General features: G+C 39.8%; 1 protein-coding gene across 2 annotated transcripts in view; it reads right to left on the minus strand.

Annotated features, from left to right (window-relative positions):
* Nucleotides 1-33: 33 nt before the first annotated feature.
* The window catches only part of rasa1a (RAS p21 protein activator (GTPase activating protein) 1a), a 33538-nt gene continuing 16864 nt past the window's right edge, over nt 34-16707 (minus strand). For both annotated transcript variants that reach the window (XM_028577367.1, XM_028577366.1), the window contains exons 3-26: nt 13348-13500; nt 11160-11295; nt 10143-10213; nt 9338-9455; nt 9027-9058; nt 8292-8344; nt 7961-8111; nt 7722-7800; nt 7276-7399; nt 6961-7117; nt 6700-6787; nt 6243-6323; nt 4754-4911; nt 4530-4606; nt 4226-4398; nt 3958-4117; nt 3534-3676; nt 2288-2403; nt 2047-2133; nt 1804-1871; nt 1624-1712; nt 1387-1464; nt 1135-1269; nt 34-1040 (exon numbers count right to left, since the gene is read on the minus strand). In XM_028577367.1, coding sequence (XP_028433168.1) covers nt 957-1040; nt 1135-1269; nt 1387-1464; nt 1624-1712; nt 1804-1871; nt 2047-2133; nt 2288-2403; nt 3534-3676; nt 3958-4117; nt 4226-4398; nt 4530-4606; nt 4754-4911; nt 6243-6323; nt 6700-6787; nt 6961-7117; nt 7276-7399; nt 7722-7800; nt 7961-8111; nt 8292-8344; nt 9027-9058; nt 9338-9455; nt 10143-10213; nt 11160-11295; nt 13348-13500 — 2611 coding nt within the window. In that variant the 3' untranslated portion in view covers nt 34-956. The remainder of the gene's footprint in view (nt 1041-1134; nt 1270-1386; nt 1465-1623; nt 1713-1803; nt 1872-2046; nt 2134-2287; nt 2404-3533; nt 3677-3957; nt 4118-4225; nt 4399-4529; nt 4607-4753; nt 4912-6242; nt 6324-6699; nt 6788-6960; nt 7118-7275; nt 7400-7721; nt 7801-7960; nt 8112-8291; nt 8345-9026; nt 9059-9337; nt 9456-10142; nt 10214-11159; nt 11296-13347; nt 13501-16707) is intronic.

Raw genomic sequence — 16707 nt, forward strand, 5'->3', positions numbered from 1 at the left:
CACCTTTGTCAGGGGACAATGAATGACTCAATCTACTTTACAAAAACTGTTTAATAAGTGCATGCATGTCTGATACAGTCCGTACTATTGAAATTTATTTTACTGCTGTAAACAATTTCATTTTACTTGGTTTCACTGATTATGTGTCTTGTCTGGCATTGAGAAGTTTCAAAAAAAGACTTAACCAAATAATCAAAAAAAATAGCTGATACAATCGGAGAAAAAAAAAAATGCAGCTCATCTCACTTATATACTCATGATTCCAGCAAGAGAATTTATTCTTAATATAAAATAACCATATTTTTCTGAAAGACTTTGTTCCAATCTAGAAAACAAAGAAAAAAAACAGACAGAAAAGCTTTGTGGATATTGTCACAACCAGAAATGCTAGTTTTAGCACTTTGTGGATATTGTAACAACCTTAAAATAAATCAGTCAATTACAGTATAAAAAGCATTATCGCTCATAATCCAGTTACAAGAAAAGGTCACTGAGAGAACTAGCCTTTTCAGGTCAGTTTCCTCATATTGAAAAGGGAGGGGGGGGATACACTTTGGCAACCTGTGCTATCAAAACACATCATGAGTAGAAAGAAACTCTTGAAATCTTAATATTTGGCCCTCATGATGAAGGGAATGAAATGTACCCATGTCAGAATTGTGAACACAGTTCATAAGGGGGAATCTGCTTCCTGTGCATACAGCTGTCAGTCACTGGTGCAAGTCGGTTCTCTATTTGTGTTTTTAAGTACTGTGTTGGTTGTTGTACTCAGCAGCGGTTGTTGCATAGCTCTCTGGTGGTGAACGGGACAAGATGGTGGGTGGGGATGGGCAGGACTACTGGAGGAAGACATGATGAAGGGGTTGCCATGGTGATGAGGGTAGAGCATGCTAGGTCTCCTCTGCGCTGCACTCCGGTGGAGGATGGGAAGATGGGAGGAGAGGACGAGTGCAGTACTACCTGTTGCTGTTGGACATGGCATACTGAGCCTGCTTCTGCTGGAGCAGCTCTGTGATGGCCAGCAGCTTTTTCAACACATGCTGCAGAGAGGAAACAGGAATTAGATAAATCCTCTGAAACAGGACGCCATAAATTGTCCTGTGTGCACAGCAGTGCATCTCATCAGTCTCTGACCTGCTGTGCTCCCCTCTCGTTGCTCAGCGTCCGGAGCTCGTCCGAGTGCATGGCACAGACCTCATGCAGCGCAGCCAGGTCCCGGGACAGGTCCGTCCTAAAGTGCTCTGTGGCTTCAGGGAGGTCAGGGACGTTCTACAAAACACAGTGGACACTTTTCTAAGCTCGTGAAGTTTAGTCGGCAGTCAGGGTCGGCAAGGAAGAATAGGAGACTTCTGATGATTTGATCGGAAGGCAAAGGATGTTACTCACCCCCAACTCATCCAGAAACATGATCATCCTGTGTTTGTTGTTTTTGATGAAAGGGTTCACCCCCTCCATATAGGGCTCCTGTTTGAGGATAGAACAACCCCTTGTAGAATGAGTCTATCATAACTTACAGCAGACATAACCAATACCATTGCAAATGACTCCACTGATGTATGGCTGCTGTCAAAACCAATATTCCTACTCAACTGCATGCTATTGTTTCAAGTACATCATCCTCACCTTAGCACCGAATTCAACCAGGTTGGCCAGGTTCTGGACAGACTTAGCCACCAGTGTGAGGGTCCTGCCTGCTGCTGAAGATGGAGGGTCTGCAAGAAGAGAGGGTAGTATGAAACACACATTATAACATTGTCACATGGCAAATAGGGGGATTTTGCGTGTTTTTCAACAGATGCTTACCAGCAATGATGTTAAACAATCTGGGGTTGAGAATGGCAGGACAGATGAGTCTTAAAAAGACGAAGCCACTGGAAGAATAGATGGAAGTAAGTTGGACTGAATAAGAACTAAACACTAAATAACGTGCTAAAATTAAAGTTGCAATTCTAACGGGCAGTTAACGCAGACAAAAAAAAGGTACGTCGACAGCTTTTCCACTCTCAAAAGACGTGTGTCCAACATTGAGTATTTGTGTTTCTTTACCTTACAACTCTGGTTCGCATGGTGGTGTTGGTGGGCCATTTCTGCTGCACAGACTTCTGCAGACAGCCATAGATGAACCTCAATGTCCTGGATGGGTCATCATCACAGAGAGACAATGACATATTTTTGGGGGGTTTATTAGACCTTTGGCATTGTATTTCTGCTTCAACAGCCAGTTCTGAGTGATCTACCCAGGACACAGAACAACACCGTGTGTGAGTGTATGTGGGTTTGCTCTTACGGCGGTAGGATCTCGGCAGCCATGAAGATCTTCTCCACCAGCTCTGACAGGATGTTGAGGAGATGAGCTAGGTTCAGGTTCACATCCTCATTCTTTTCCAGTTTGGAAGGGTTCAGCTTAAAAGCAAAAGATAGAGAGAGACAGAAGCAGGGGGAAAACAGAAGGGGGAAACAGAAAAACAAATGACGATTAACTAAGAGGAATTCATTCAAATTCACAATACATGATAAAAATTAATTCATCCCATTCTACAGTAAAAGCAACATTATAAATTGCATGTAATGTTGATAGACTGTGTGCGTTGGGTAGATGTGGATCAGCCACTGGTAAATGTTCTTCTGAGTTTGTCTTATTTTTAAACACAAGAGAAGTTAAGAAAAACACATAAGCTTATGCACTGGCTAAAAATGCATATCGATGGGTGTACGAGCTCTCTAAAAAGGCGCTGCCACACCAACCCGATTATTGGCCGTCGGACAGTCCGGCGAGGTCGGTGACTCAAGTCTGTTCGGTGTGTTCCGTGCCGTCGTCAGTCGGAGGAGCAGTCGGTGTTCATTTTGGCCGATTTGACATGTTGAATCGGCCAGTGGGCAGTCGGAATCAATGACCAATCTGATTGGTGGAGTGCTAGCCCTTGACGAGCAAATCAGTGCACGAGAAAACCGGAGCTGACAACGCCAGTATCTTCTTATTACTAGCAATCGTATTTTCTTCCTATCAACTCTCTGATGAAAACGATGACTGACAACAGCGTGCTCTGTGTTTACTAGGTCTAGGGAGATGTTCCATCATTTCCGGTTTTCATTTTTTGGGCGACAATACAGATTAGCGCCGCCTGCTGTTATGGAGACGTATTACGTCTTGCACACGCGCAGAACATACGCTCAAGTCTGCGTCGCTTCGGTGTGTTCCGAGGCCCTTTTCTGACCTCGGGGAGCCGACTGATCAGTCTGATTGCCTTTTTTGCCGACAACCGGCCGTCGGGTTGGTGTGTCAGAGCCTTATGAACTGCAGTGTTTTAAAAAATAATGATTTTGACTAAGGCTCACAGAGCAGCCTCAGCCTCAGCCTGGTTGATGCTGTGTCACTGTATGTTTTTCGGCCAGGCTTGCAGAGCGACTGCACTGATATGATACATAAATACCATGTGCTTTTTAACCGTGTACCACAGATATATGCAGCGGAAAATAGGTTAGAGACTTGTATTGCTGTGTGTAACAGAGAAAAACCCTGTGTAGGTCTTTACCTCGCAGGACTGTTTGCTCTCCATGATCCTGAGGATGGTGTCTTTCAGAGCATGGTGGACAAACGGTGTGGCTGTGGCCTTCATGTACTGCTCCATCAGCGTGCTGGCCAGTGTGGTCGCTCTGAACAATGTTGTGGCTTCGTCTGGTAGCAGTGCACAAGCAGAGAAGGTTATGCAAGTGTACGCGCACATGGGTGTACATGTTTCTGGCTGAAGTGTCGACGACCAACCAAAACATTAAAGCTCAACGCCTGTAAAACACTGCAGACTGAGGTGTTGCTATGCAAAAGGATTCAAAGTTACATTACATTTTACTCAACATTAATATAATGTGGGTTCCTTGGGTAAAATGCATGCAGAGCCATTATTTCAGCAATGCTTGTTTTTACATTATGTTTTTTGTTATTATTGCTTGCTTTCTCACCCTCCATGTTAATCTCTCTGTCATTGAGTGTCCTGAGTAGAGGGGCTTCAGCCTTCTCGTGCCTGAAGATCCGCAGAAGAAGGCTTGCCAATAAGGTGCGGTCCTGACCACACACATGGGCCAGACCGTAAATGACGTGGAACTCTTTCTGCAAGATCATCTGCAGACGACACACGACAATGATATCATTGTCATTTTAAGTGAATAACAGAGCAGCAGACAGTTAATGGAAATTGCAATCAAAAAAACCCTTTTCGGCCGATCAGACCTCTTTGAACTCGCTGTACTCCTCTTCGGGCATGATCTTCTCCATGGAGTAGCGGGCACGTACACGTAAAGAGCCCGGCTCGATGCCCTTCAGAGGCACGTGGGAGCTGAGAGGGAACCACTCATCAATCATCTGGCCCTTCTGCAGACGATTCAGCTGGCAACGCATGAACACTGCGAGGGAGAGAGATTGAGGCGTGAAAAGGAGGGAGAGATGTCAGTTGTGAAATGAAACAAAAGGAGATAAGGTGAATGCAGAGACCTACAGAGATTACATTTGTTTTAAAATGTGCAAATGTACTTACAGATGTCACTTTCTTTGCTCTTTTTTGTTTTGTTGCTCAGGCTGATTTCAAATCTGTTGATTTCACTCGACAAGTCACTGAAACAACAGATAAATATATTCTATCATTCTGTAAACCAGTAGAGATGGGTTGCTGGAAATGTGAGTGGGATAACAAAGTGAGAAAGAGCAGTGGAAGAATCCAAGATAGGAAAATATTCACATTCAAATGTGTGACAGACTCACTCAAAGATAAACTCCTCTGTGAAGACAGGGTTCTGTCCCTCCCTAGGGTGTGTTTTAGCCACCTGGACGCTGTTCAGATAGATGTTACAGTAGGGGCTGGTGAAATACTTCACTGGCAGCTTGTGGGCCTCCTCCACATACAGCACCAGGCTGCTCACCTGTGAGAAAAAAAAAAGGATTAAGCATGCAAAATATACGCAGCAGATAGCTTACATACATATGAATGGGTTGTAATAATTGCTGAGCATGTTCAATAATATTCTAAACTAAAAATGTATACAATAAATCGAAAACAGTTAATGAACACAACAGTTTTCAGAATGTTTTCAATCTGCACTTGCTTTCTTCTACAGCATTTCGAGCCATTACCATCCACTCCTGATGATCCTCTACAGAGAATCTGATCTTTCCCGTTCATAATCTGTCTGTTTTTTGTTTGTCTGTTTTATTTGGATCCCCATTAGCTTCAGCATAAGCTAAAAGCTATTCTTCCTGGGGTCCTACAATCTATCATGTGACAATACAATTTACAACATCACATTACACACCATACGCTCAAAGACATTACTTCACATTACACAACATTTGAAAATAGAAATCATATTTACAGTTAACGCAATTTAAAAAATAAATAAAAATAAAACATGTATACAGATTTATTTATTTTTTGCCTAAGAATTGCTAATAGTTACTCATTTGTTAAATAATCCAGCTATAGACTAAATGAACTTAAAATAAACCTTACTGTCTTTAAAAGTAAAACAAACATTTTGACATGCCATTTGGGAGTGTGACCTTGTTTACCCATATTGGGAAAAAGTACTAGAATACAAAGGCAAGTGGTTGTTTGAAAAGTATCGTATGAACACATGTTAGCTAGGTTCAAGTGATGATGGACATTTTAAGAGGGCATGGGACAGTGTTTTTGCTTAGGGCACCTCTGAGACAGGGTAATGCCTTGGTTGTACAGTTGTAACTGGTAGATAGTTTATTTTGGAATTTCTAAATATGTTCATGTATCATAGGCCTTTGTACATCTGGTAAACTAATGTAAGGATGCTGTTGGTTTACCGTTTAATGACAAAAAAAAAAGTTAAACAAATGTATTTAAGGGATTGCTAGGCATGAAGCCTTCAAAAAATTGAGTTGAGCCAAGTCGTGTGGGAAAGGTGTAATTATGCAGTAAAATGATTGACTTGTCTTACAATGGCAGTACAATTAACTTGCTCAATGTGTGACAAGCCAGCCATGATAAGCCAGGTAGTTTTAATAAATGCATTTAGCCGCTTCAGACCTTTCAAACTATTTAAAGGCTTTCTAATCATCACAGTTATAAATCAACTTTGATTAATTGAACTTCAAATGTTAAAATTACTAATTGCTGGTGGTCTTACTCCTGAGCAATAAAAACATTTTTACTGGCTTGTTGGATATGATCCATCTACTGCTTTACTTTGTCTACATGACCACACGCTGATGGAATACGTACCTGTCTAAGCCTTTTGTTGGAGGTCGGCTGAGTGGTTTTCCTTAAGTTACTGCAGAAAGTTTGAAGGCATTTCATCCAATCCTGCAAATACACACACTGTCAAAACACTTGTAAAACATGGTTGTCATGGGCTCTGTCTCCTTAACAACTCACAACACTAGAAACTGTTCACACAGTTTGTACTTGATTATAAAAAATGACATCAATCACATACAAAGGTCCTGATAACCACTGTAACTAACTATCTAGTAGTCCTCTGTATCTGATAAGAACCAGTTTGGGCTGGAAATGTATTTCTTTTTTGAAACAACAGGAGCAGTTCACAGTGTTGAGAGTCATCTTCAAGACAGAACACAGTTAGACTTTTTGGAGCATCTTGACAAAATAGATGTGCATGTGCTTCTACTGTTTGATGAGACAGTTATCAGTAGCAGGGCGGTGCTGAACCTCTTATTACCTGTGCCTGCTCTGGAGCCTCCCCCGCAAAGTAGAATATGTACTGTTCCTCACTAAAGTGCTGGACCACAATCTGAAAACAGTGTGGCCTGAAAAAGTAAAATAGAAAAGAAGATGTCAAATTACTTTGTACGGTGTGATACATCATTTTAAAGAAATTGCCTTCATGTGGGGTCTGGGTGACTGATCATTGAGAGCGGAGTGACAGTACTTCCTGCCAACTTTACTGAATTAGACCAAGAGCCATTTTTCGACATCTCACCTGCCAAACAGACTGTCATGCACACCATACACGGAGCACACGCTTAGGTCAATCAGCCCTTTGGGTTTGGTGGCCCTCTTCTCGCTCTCAAAGTAGATGAGCTGGGCATCGTTACCCTCCAGGATGAAGTAAAGGTTCTTCCATCGTTTGCCTTTGCCTAAAGGTGAGAGGAACCACAGAAATGTTTATTGTAATGGTAGATCCTGACTGACATGACAACAAGACAAGACCAAGATAGTATTAATCATGGTATTACATGGGGGCTACTGCATGTCCTTATTAAAATGATATACAATGCAGATGTTACATGTATACCTTTGTTGAACTGGAGGTAGCCTTTCTTGACAATGTTTTTGTAGAAAGCGTCTTTTGTTTTCCGTCTGATAGTGTTATAAATTTCTCTCCCATCCACTGTGTCAGTAAGAACTTGTTCCTGGTGCTGTAGTGAATATAAAAACAAATCAATCATTGACACAACCATCAAATCAACTCCATTCAGAGGGCCAGCTTACATTAAATTATTATTTTTTTTAAATGAAGTGCTATATCTATTGCCCCAGAGAGATGTTCTGCAATATATTCTATTCAGAATTCAGCATTTACGCTTTGTCCAAAGTGGTATGTGCTGACATCAATATTTGTATATTTTGCATGGCAGTAAGGGTATATTCAATGTGAGTATTTAAATCTTATCCAACCCCTTAAATTGTTAAATGCCATCCCATTAAGGCTCAATAATGCTAATATACATTTGTACGTACCTGCACTGAAACCGGCTCTTTCAGGTTGTAGCCCTCGACAATCTGCTCTTTCTTGTAATGGTCGATAATGTCATCAACACTGCCAGTGAGGGAGTGAGAGCAAACAAAATGCAGCACGTTAACTGCAAGTCCAAATACACAGTACACGCTGGCTACGACTTCAAAAATGCTACAATTAGCATATAATTTATCTATTCTGTTATAACGACCGCTGAAGGCAGGCACATTGCCAGACATACCTGTTGTAGTACCTCCCCCCCATCATGTACTGATTTGTCGGGGTGGGGGAGATCTTAAACCTTTGGATGTTTTCATTGGTGCGAAAAAAGAGGGAGTAGTCCCCAGGTGTGTTGTCTGATGGTCGGACTAGAAAACCGCACACCTGGCCAACTATGAAATCAGAGGCAGCAAAACAATCAGAGCGAGGGAGAAAGACAGAGGTTTTAGTGCATGCTCAGCATTGTATTTTGATAAATGGAGTTCACAACTCATTTCTGACAAATACAATGCACAATAACGTCACAAGTGATTAATAATGTTCGCCTAATGAAAGGCAAAGAGGAATGGTACCTGTCATCAGCAGGTTGTAGGCCTCTTGCTTGGTGATCTTTCCGTGATACCAGCTGTTCAGGAGATCGAACAAGAGAACAGGAGAAAGAGACACAGGCAATAAAATTAGCTCAATCATCAAAATGCAGATGTTCAGTAGAACCTACTGCAAGCACATCTCTAAACAATACTCATCTGAATAAAATGACTATCAAATGTTTGCAAAATTAACTACCAGGTTCTACAAACATATTAAATGTGCACTTTTATTATCTATGTATTGTCCAAAGAAACACTTAGGTGTGACCATCATTTAATGAATAATTTCTATCCTCTCATAGGGTCATCTAGCATATTAAAGGTTGTTTTTTTAGGTAGAGTCACTAACTCAGTCAAAATTAAAGACTTGCCAAAGCTGAAGGACCTGTTAGGTGAGGAGACAAGAATAACTAATACTGTGTATAATGTGCTGTCATGCTATTCATAAGGACATAGGAAACGAGGTTGTGTGAATAGAGGCAAACAAAGAGGCAGAAATAACAGGGTAGATATTATTCTGTAAGGATATTTTGTCTAAAAGTATAAACAAAGCAACCACTATTACAAAATAAAGTTGACTAATAAGTCGCTGCATCATAGAGAATCGAATCTAATGGGAAACGTACGCATGAAAACCTTTACATCCTGCTTTGGAATTGTACAAACTGATCAGATATTGGACAATAAGACAAGTGAGTTCAGTGCAACACAACTTACGCTTTTCCCTCATGTGGATCCTCCTCCCGCCCCTGAAAAATATCAGAAACAGAAATCTGTTAAGAAACCAACTCTAATGGACCAATGACTGAAGTCTTTGTGATGTTTATGGCCAGCTATGCCGTATATTCACATGTCAAATCACTACCCTGGGTGCTATGCTAATGCCACTTTGGTATGATATATATTGTAGTCACATCACATTGGTTTCTTTTGATGCCACTATTAATTTCGTCTTTAATTGTCTTTGAAGTTTTGATATACATCTTCTAAAAAACAGATAGAGCCTTCACATCTTGTGCTGTACTTACCACCTCCTCCACCAGATCCTCCACAATGAGGCCCTGCTCCTCTGTGCGTACGTTGGTCACCCACATCCATCCATCATCCAGTTCATTGTGAACAATAAACATGTCCCCTTTCAGGAAGCTGAAGATACAAGTTAGTCAAAAAAAGGCATTAAGAGAAAGCCATAACAGTGTGACATTGTGCATATTGGATGAAAAAGGTAAAAAAAAAAAGAAGAAAAAAAAAGATATGTGAAACCCACTGTAAACTGCTATACATATGACACCATATTTCTCTATAGCACTTTTGCTAAGTCAAAGCATTCTCATCTGGATGATGTAAAAAAAATAAACTGTCAATTTATTTAGTGACTATTGTAATACCAGAGCATTACCAGCAGGTGTCTCCTCTGACTCATACCATTTGAGGTAAATATTGCATGTCTATCCACTCCTTTAAGCCAGTGGCTCCCTGGCAGACTCAGGGTTGAGGTTGACTTCAGACAGATGTTTATCAGATTTAGGAAATCAGGGATAGTTGGGATCATCAGTAACTTTGCCTACTGCAGCTTAATGACAGGGACAAGACTGTTTTTCATTAACAAGTGAGATGATGTGCTTTCCAGGCTGCTGTGAGGGGAAGAGCAGGCTTGTGAAATGGCCAAAAATCAAAGGGAGCAATACAATCAAATACTATATTTTTAAGCCCAGGAAATCATCAGGGCTTGTCTGTGTCTCAAAGATTACGGAGTAGAAAGCGGCTGGTTGGATAGGAAAATGGTATAACACAAGGAAAGTCTCTTTTGTACAGTTACAAACCGATACGTACCTGATCTCATCAGTATCTGGCACTTTGGTGTATGGAAGTATGGCCCTGACTCTCCTCCTGTCTTCTACAGGCTGTGGAAACATGCACACAAAGTATAAAAAACGTTATTTTTAGCCTTGACCTTCCAAAACCACATCCATGTTAAATCTCCTAATTATTGCACAAAATCAAGTATTCACCTACAACGCCCTCTGGGAGATATCACACTCCACTACAAAAGCTAATTAGCATTAGTTTAAACTTTGCCTAAAACAGTTCTGAATACTGCCTGAAGGCAAAAAAAAAAAAGAGGTAAAAGGAAAACGTAATAAAATACGCCCTTGTACATTGAGCAAGTGGCTGAATAAAGAAATCAAGGTTGACTTCAAGTTAACTTTAACCCTCAAACATTAAATCAGGTACTTTTACTGGACAACATTTCAGGAGATTAGGTTTCGTTTCGCATACCTTACTGTTGATTCTCACAGTTTTTGCACGCATTTGACATGTTTAAAAAGTTCTGAATTTAGTTTTGCTAGATCTCTGGGGAAAATTCTTTCCTTTGCTATTACAAACAGCATAAGAGACAAATTCACTAAGTCAGGGTGATCCATTTCTGAAATGCTACTATAAAGCTATAAAAAGGTCTATTTTCAAAGATGCAAACCACAGTAATGGTTCATCCAACAGAAAAAAAGATGCCCCACCCTTACATTATGTATGGTCTTTAAAATGAAACAAAAAGAGAATTTTTAATATTGCACAATTTCAGCTGAAATAAGACACCCTTACCTACTGGGAGTACCTTATCTTATTTAGACAAGGTGCATTTTGCAATATTTATTAAAAAAAAAAAAAAAAAAAAAAAAAAAAAAACTACAGGGGGAAATAAGCAAATCAAGTAATGTCATGTCACACAAGCAATTAAAGGAGTTTAGAATTGCGTAAAATTGCAGGGGAGTGCTGCAAAATTTCAAATATGCTAGAATTTAAAATGTAGTATCTACTTTTTACTCCCAGCCATGGAGTCAGTCTCACCTCTGGGGGTGCCACTGGCGATAGCAGTTTCTCTCCTTTTAGCAGGCAAGACACATAGCTGTAGTAACCAATCAGGTCTGATAGAGAAGAGAACCGCCGCCCACCAATGTAATAGTCCCCACACATGGCGATTATCCTGTTGAGAGAAAACACAACAATGATAAAAGACAACGCAGTTATTTTTAAATACTCAGACAGTGAGAGACAGAGAGAGACATGCTATTTGCATTGTGGGACTAAAAATCACTACAGAGAAATTAATACAATGGTATGCTAAAAGTACTGCTCCAAACCATATCCCATTGCAGAGCCACTAATCCTAATTCTCTGCTCATCAGTTGAATGGATCTCTGATGACGGTTTATAATAAATGCACTTGTGCAATTACTTATTTGATCTGTGCACAATCTAAAGACATCAACTGAATCAATTGAAGTGTAGGTGTCACACAATTAACCTTATGTTCATGATTCCCTTACAAAAGGGCTCCTTCCTTCCAGCATCAATGACATCATGAGTCTAAACCGATGTGAGTGAAGGAGATGATGTCATTGTTACTTAATTAGAGAAGTGCATTTTCTGGAGAGAAAAGAAATGTCCAACGATTTCTCAAGAGCACAAACCTATTTGCTTTCTAAAGACTAAAATTAGGACTAACAAGTCAAACACGAGCATTAGAGTAGTAGCGGAAAATACTATAACATTAAATTACAGTTTACTTATAGGTGCATTAAAAAAAAAAAGCTTTAGAAAGAGAAGAGAGTAAACATTTGAGAGAAATATGCGCTTATGCATTGAGGGGCAGTATGATGAAAACAGGTGTTTCAATGACCACAATTGGCACAATGGCCTGGACAGATATGCACTGATAGATGGACTTTCATCACATGCCCACATTATGTCTTCAAGCACTTACAGTTAGTATTAAATACACAACAGGGAATGCAGAAACCTGGGTGCCACCTGTAAATGCAAAATGTTATTCTCAGTAGCATGCTTATTGATCATTAATAAATACTTCCACTTTATCACATCCCATCTTCAAGTAAGTCACTCTAAATTAGCCAAAAAAACTAAGAAGAAGATGTCACATTATTTGCCCTTGATCAGAAAGAGCAGCATATGTGTGAGCTGCAGGATAAATGTACCCTCATACTGATGATAACATATCCTTTGAAGGGGAGGACATATTGTAAGGCTTAATCTGTTTCGTTTTATTGACTATAAGGTTGGTAAATACCCCAAGGTATTGTTGCTAGACAGTGTGGTTATCTTTATTCTTTTACTTCAGGTCCACCCACACACAAAGATTTTCGGCGTCACATATACACACACATAAACTCAGAGTCATTGGTTTCACCAGACATCTAAGCGTGCAAGTTGATATGCATTATGTCTACGTGCTGTTTGTTTTAATGACAGAAATAAATAAAAAAAGAAATAAAACAGAAATAAGCTGATGTGGTCTACGATGGAATGGCGTAGCACCGGAAACCACTTGTCCAACCTAAATATTCTCCTTTCATTATTGGCTCATCTCTGAGGTTGATCTTTCACTGCAGTGTTTGTGGCTCTCTGCCCTTTTGGTTAGCAGGTAATGAATAACTTCTGTAGTTCCCCTATCCTTATCTGCTACTTTAGGGTGGCATGCTGCCTGCTTAGTGTGAGATGCCATGTTTTGTTCTATTTCACCTACTAAAAAAGGGCTCTATAAAGAATAGAGGTGCAACAGTTCATGTTGGACCAAACTATTCCAACTATTCCACCCACATAGCTCTCTCTGTTGTACAATGTTAGCAATACCATGCTAGACAGGTTAGCTAACTCTACATGGCTTCTAGAATTGGTATGGTAAACACAAATGGCACGTCAAATTACTGTCCCATTTCATGTAAATCCCATGTTTGGGACGGTTTTGCCTTCCCAGTAAATTTTAGCGATGGATAAAAAATAGTTTATTGGACACACGTGTGTATGTATCAGCAAGTCAAGTCAGGTTAGGTAAGGTTACATCTCTTAAAATAGCTACTTCAAACATGCTAAATAATTTACAAGGGCACTGCCTGAATGTGTCAATACAAAAACCTCCTTCTCCCTAAGGCATTTAAGTATGCTCTTGTTGTAGATTCAGATTGGGCCTATCACTGAGATTAAGTTATTTCTGCCTGTCGCGTGTACTCTGTCTTACCTGAAATGGTTGACCACGTTGGTCACACTGAGGAAAGACAGGACAAAGGAACCGGGCCGGCGGTCACTCTCCCTGATGAGGTAGCTGCCAGGGTTCCGGGCCTGACGCAGCCGCTCCTCAGCAATGGTTCGGTCTAGCTTGCCATGGTACCACCTGGGACAGACAAATAGAAATAATTTGATTATTATTGAGATGCAACTAATTACACATTTCTGTTAGGCAGTAAATGCACCATAAATTCAACTGCTTGATTGGTTGAATTTAGTGGCAGGTAGTGCTGGGCAAAATGGCTGAAAATGTTTATACAAAACATTCCATATCATGCTATAACAATATTTATTACAATACACTAGTGGTACACTATGTGAAATTTCTGTTAAAAGTTACATTTATCAAAATAAAAATAACTCTATTACAACTAATTGTACAGAATTAGAAAAAGAAAAAAAATTGAGTCTAATAATACATAATACCTTCAAGAGGATTACATAACACTTTATGGACACAGTGCTTCTCTTATCAGACATATTTCTAATGATATAGCCTAGAACATTCTTTTGAGTTCTTCACAGTCCAGTTTCATGAAATAATCATTAATAAAAGTTGTTTAAGACGGCAATCACAAATCTGAATCTCAAAATCTGAATCATAATAGAGATCTCAAGCACAGGTTGTCTGCTGTCATGTGTTCTACATTTCCACTTTACCCTTGAGAGCAAAGTGCTTCTTTTCATTTCAAAAAGTTCTGTAAACTTGGTGAGGGAAACATTCAAACAATCAAAAACATGTTGATAGACTAATTGAAAATGAAATCAATATTAGATATGAAGCTCTAAGGAATTTTACTAACTTCTTTCAGGAAGAGTACCACCCAGACAGAATCAGCAGGTTATGTATTCTTAAACAAATGGAAGTCCAAAAGCTTTTATTTTTGAGTTTTCAGCACACCATTAAAGGCTTGCTGCTCTCTGAATTAAACAGAAGCCTCAGGAACAACACTGGTTAAAATTTCAGCAGGTGAGGCTGAACTTTACTGGGCCTTGCCAGCTGGGGTAAAAAATTAACACGCTTTTCCAAATTTAGGCCACTGGTGCTTATTGAAGCGGAAGGCAGTGACTGCAAAAAATATCCAGCGGTGAAAAGATGAATGAGATGCTGCAGTAGCTTTTTTTTTTTTTTTTTTAGGGCTCCCAGATGGGAGCCCTAAAGGGCTCCCATCTGGTTTAGGTGAGTAGAGGTCTCTACTTATACAGAAAACTGGTGAAGTCTGCTACCATGGAGTACGCTGGAGAAGGAGGGGAGAGTTAAGTGTCTCTGAGGGGGCTTTGGGTGATAAGAGAATTGAAGAGGGTGATTGAGAGCCGTCGGAAAGTAGGGCCAAGCAGTCCGTAAAAAGCTGGGGAAGCTGGGGGAAATAATGCTGGAGGAGAATGGAACATTGAAGAGGGAAAGGTCTATGAAACAAAATAAGAATGGCAGAAAGCAGAGCTGGGCACACCATCCTACAAGCCAAACATGCTAGGTTTCATTAATTACAGAATAATTTCATTTAAGTGGTTTATGCCCCCACCAACATGTACACATGACCCATTATACCCTGTAATGACATTAAAAGCCAAATAAAAGACATGTGATACAAACTCCTACTGCCACTAATCCTAAACCAGGCCAAGAAAGACCTGAGGTCTCTAAACCAAATTACCCAAACCACAACGTCTACAAAAACATTCTAATTCAACATTCAAATAGCCACAATACATGAAAAACAGCGCGAGGACCATTTACTGTTTCCATTGCTTTAAGCCATTCTAAAACAACCAAACAGAGGGAGCAGCTAGTGTCGGGCCTGCAACTGGGAGACTGGCAAGGCACAAGACTGTATGGATCATGCTGGACAGGAAGATGCTGGTTTGTAACCAGGGTCTCTCCTTTCTGTCTGCTCTGTATACCAACGGCAAAACCCACTTCTGACTTACTAGAACTGATTCAAGACATTTTTAGAGTGTGTGGTATATTTGACAGGCACACCCTCCTTAGATCCAGTCCTTAGATCACCAGTAAAAATCCAAAAAAAAAAAAAAAAACTCATGAAAACAACTAGGAACTATTAACCCTTTATTCTTGAAATGCATTAAGAAGCAAACTCGACTGAGTCACATTTTTAGATAGGATATAAAAATTTGCAATGTGAAATACATAAGAATTATGATTGAAATAGCATTGGCTTGATACGATCATATGAACTGCTTAACAGAACATTTTTTATCATCATTCTGCTAATTAACTGTAAAGAAGAAAAAAAAAACAAAAAAACAACTCTGCACCATCCAGACATCATCATCATGTCGTGGAGAGGCTGATTCTACATTTGTTGAGCTGTTGTACTCACGTGTCACTGTCATTGGCAAAGCTGTTTCAGAGTGATGAGAACAGTGATTTGAATGGCTAAGCATTTATTAATCAGCACAACCTCCAATCTAAATTCACCTTCAAGCGCCTTTGCACTGCTGCAAATACATGAACCAAAATAGCGAGTGCATGGGTATCGTTGTGGTGCTTCGATAGGGAACTCTGGGGCCCTGTGATAGCATACACCAAAATAACAGAGCAAACAAACATTCAAATCTTTTTCTATATAAAAACAGGCACCCATCAACAACCAACAGCACTCACAAATAACACATGTAGTTTAAACCTTCCTGTACTAAAGTTAACACACAGATGTTACACTTGGTAACATATATATATACACACACACACATATATATATATATATCTCTATATATCTCTCTCTATCTCTCTCTCTCTCTCTATATATATATATATATATATATATCTATATATAGAGAGAGAGAGAGATAGAGAGATAGAGAGAGATAGAGAGAGATAGAGAGAGAAAGAGAGATAGAGAGAGAAAGAGAGATAGAGAGAGAAAGAGAGAGAAAGAGAGATAGAGAGAGATAGAGAGAGATAGAGAGAGATAGAGAGAGATAGAGAGAGAGAGAGAGAGAGAGAGATAGAGAGAGATAGAGAGAGATAGATAGATAGATATATACACACACATATATATAAGCAAATGTGCAAACTACAATTTCCATGTGTTTTTGATTACATTTGTTATGTGTCACCTTGGGCCTCAGGTATCACAGCAGTTACAGTAGACATGTTGTTATGGCTGTAATTGTTGAACATTTATATATTGTCACGATTTTTCAATTCAAATTCATCCAGGTTTGCATGTCTGCATTAGGCAGCCCAATGAAACCATCAACGATGGTGGAACCAAGCCTAACTCCAGCAAAACTGTGGCTCAGTCTACGTTTTTTGACTATAAGATAGGCCACTTGACAGTTCTTCAGC

Source organism: Perca flavescens, chromosome 5 (genome assembly GCF_004354835.1).
Source record: "Perca flavescens isolate YP-PL-M2 chromosome 5, PFLA_1.0, whole genome shotgun sequence".
Classification (NCBI taxonomy): domain Eukaryota; kingdom Metazoa; phylum Chordata; class Actinopteri; order Perciformes; family Percidae; genus Perca; species Perca flavescens.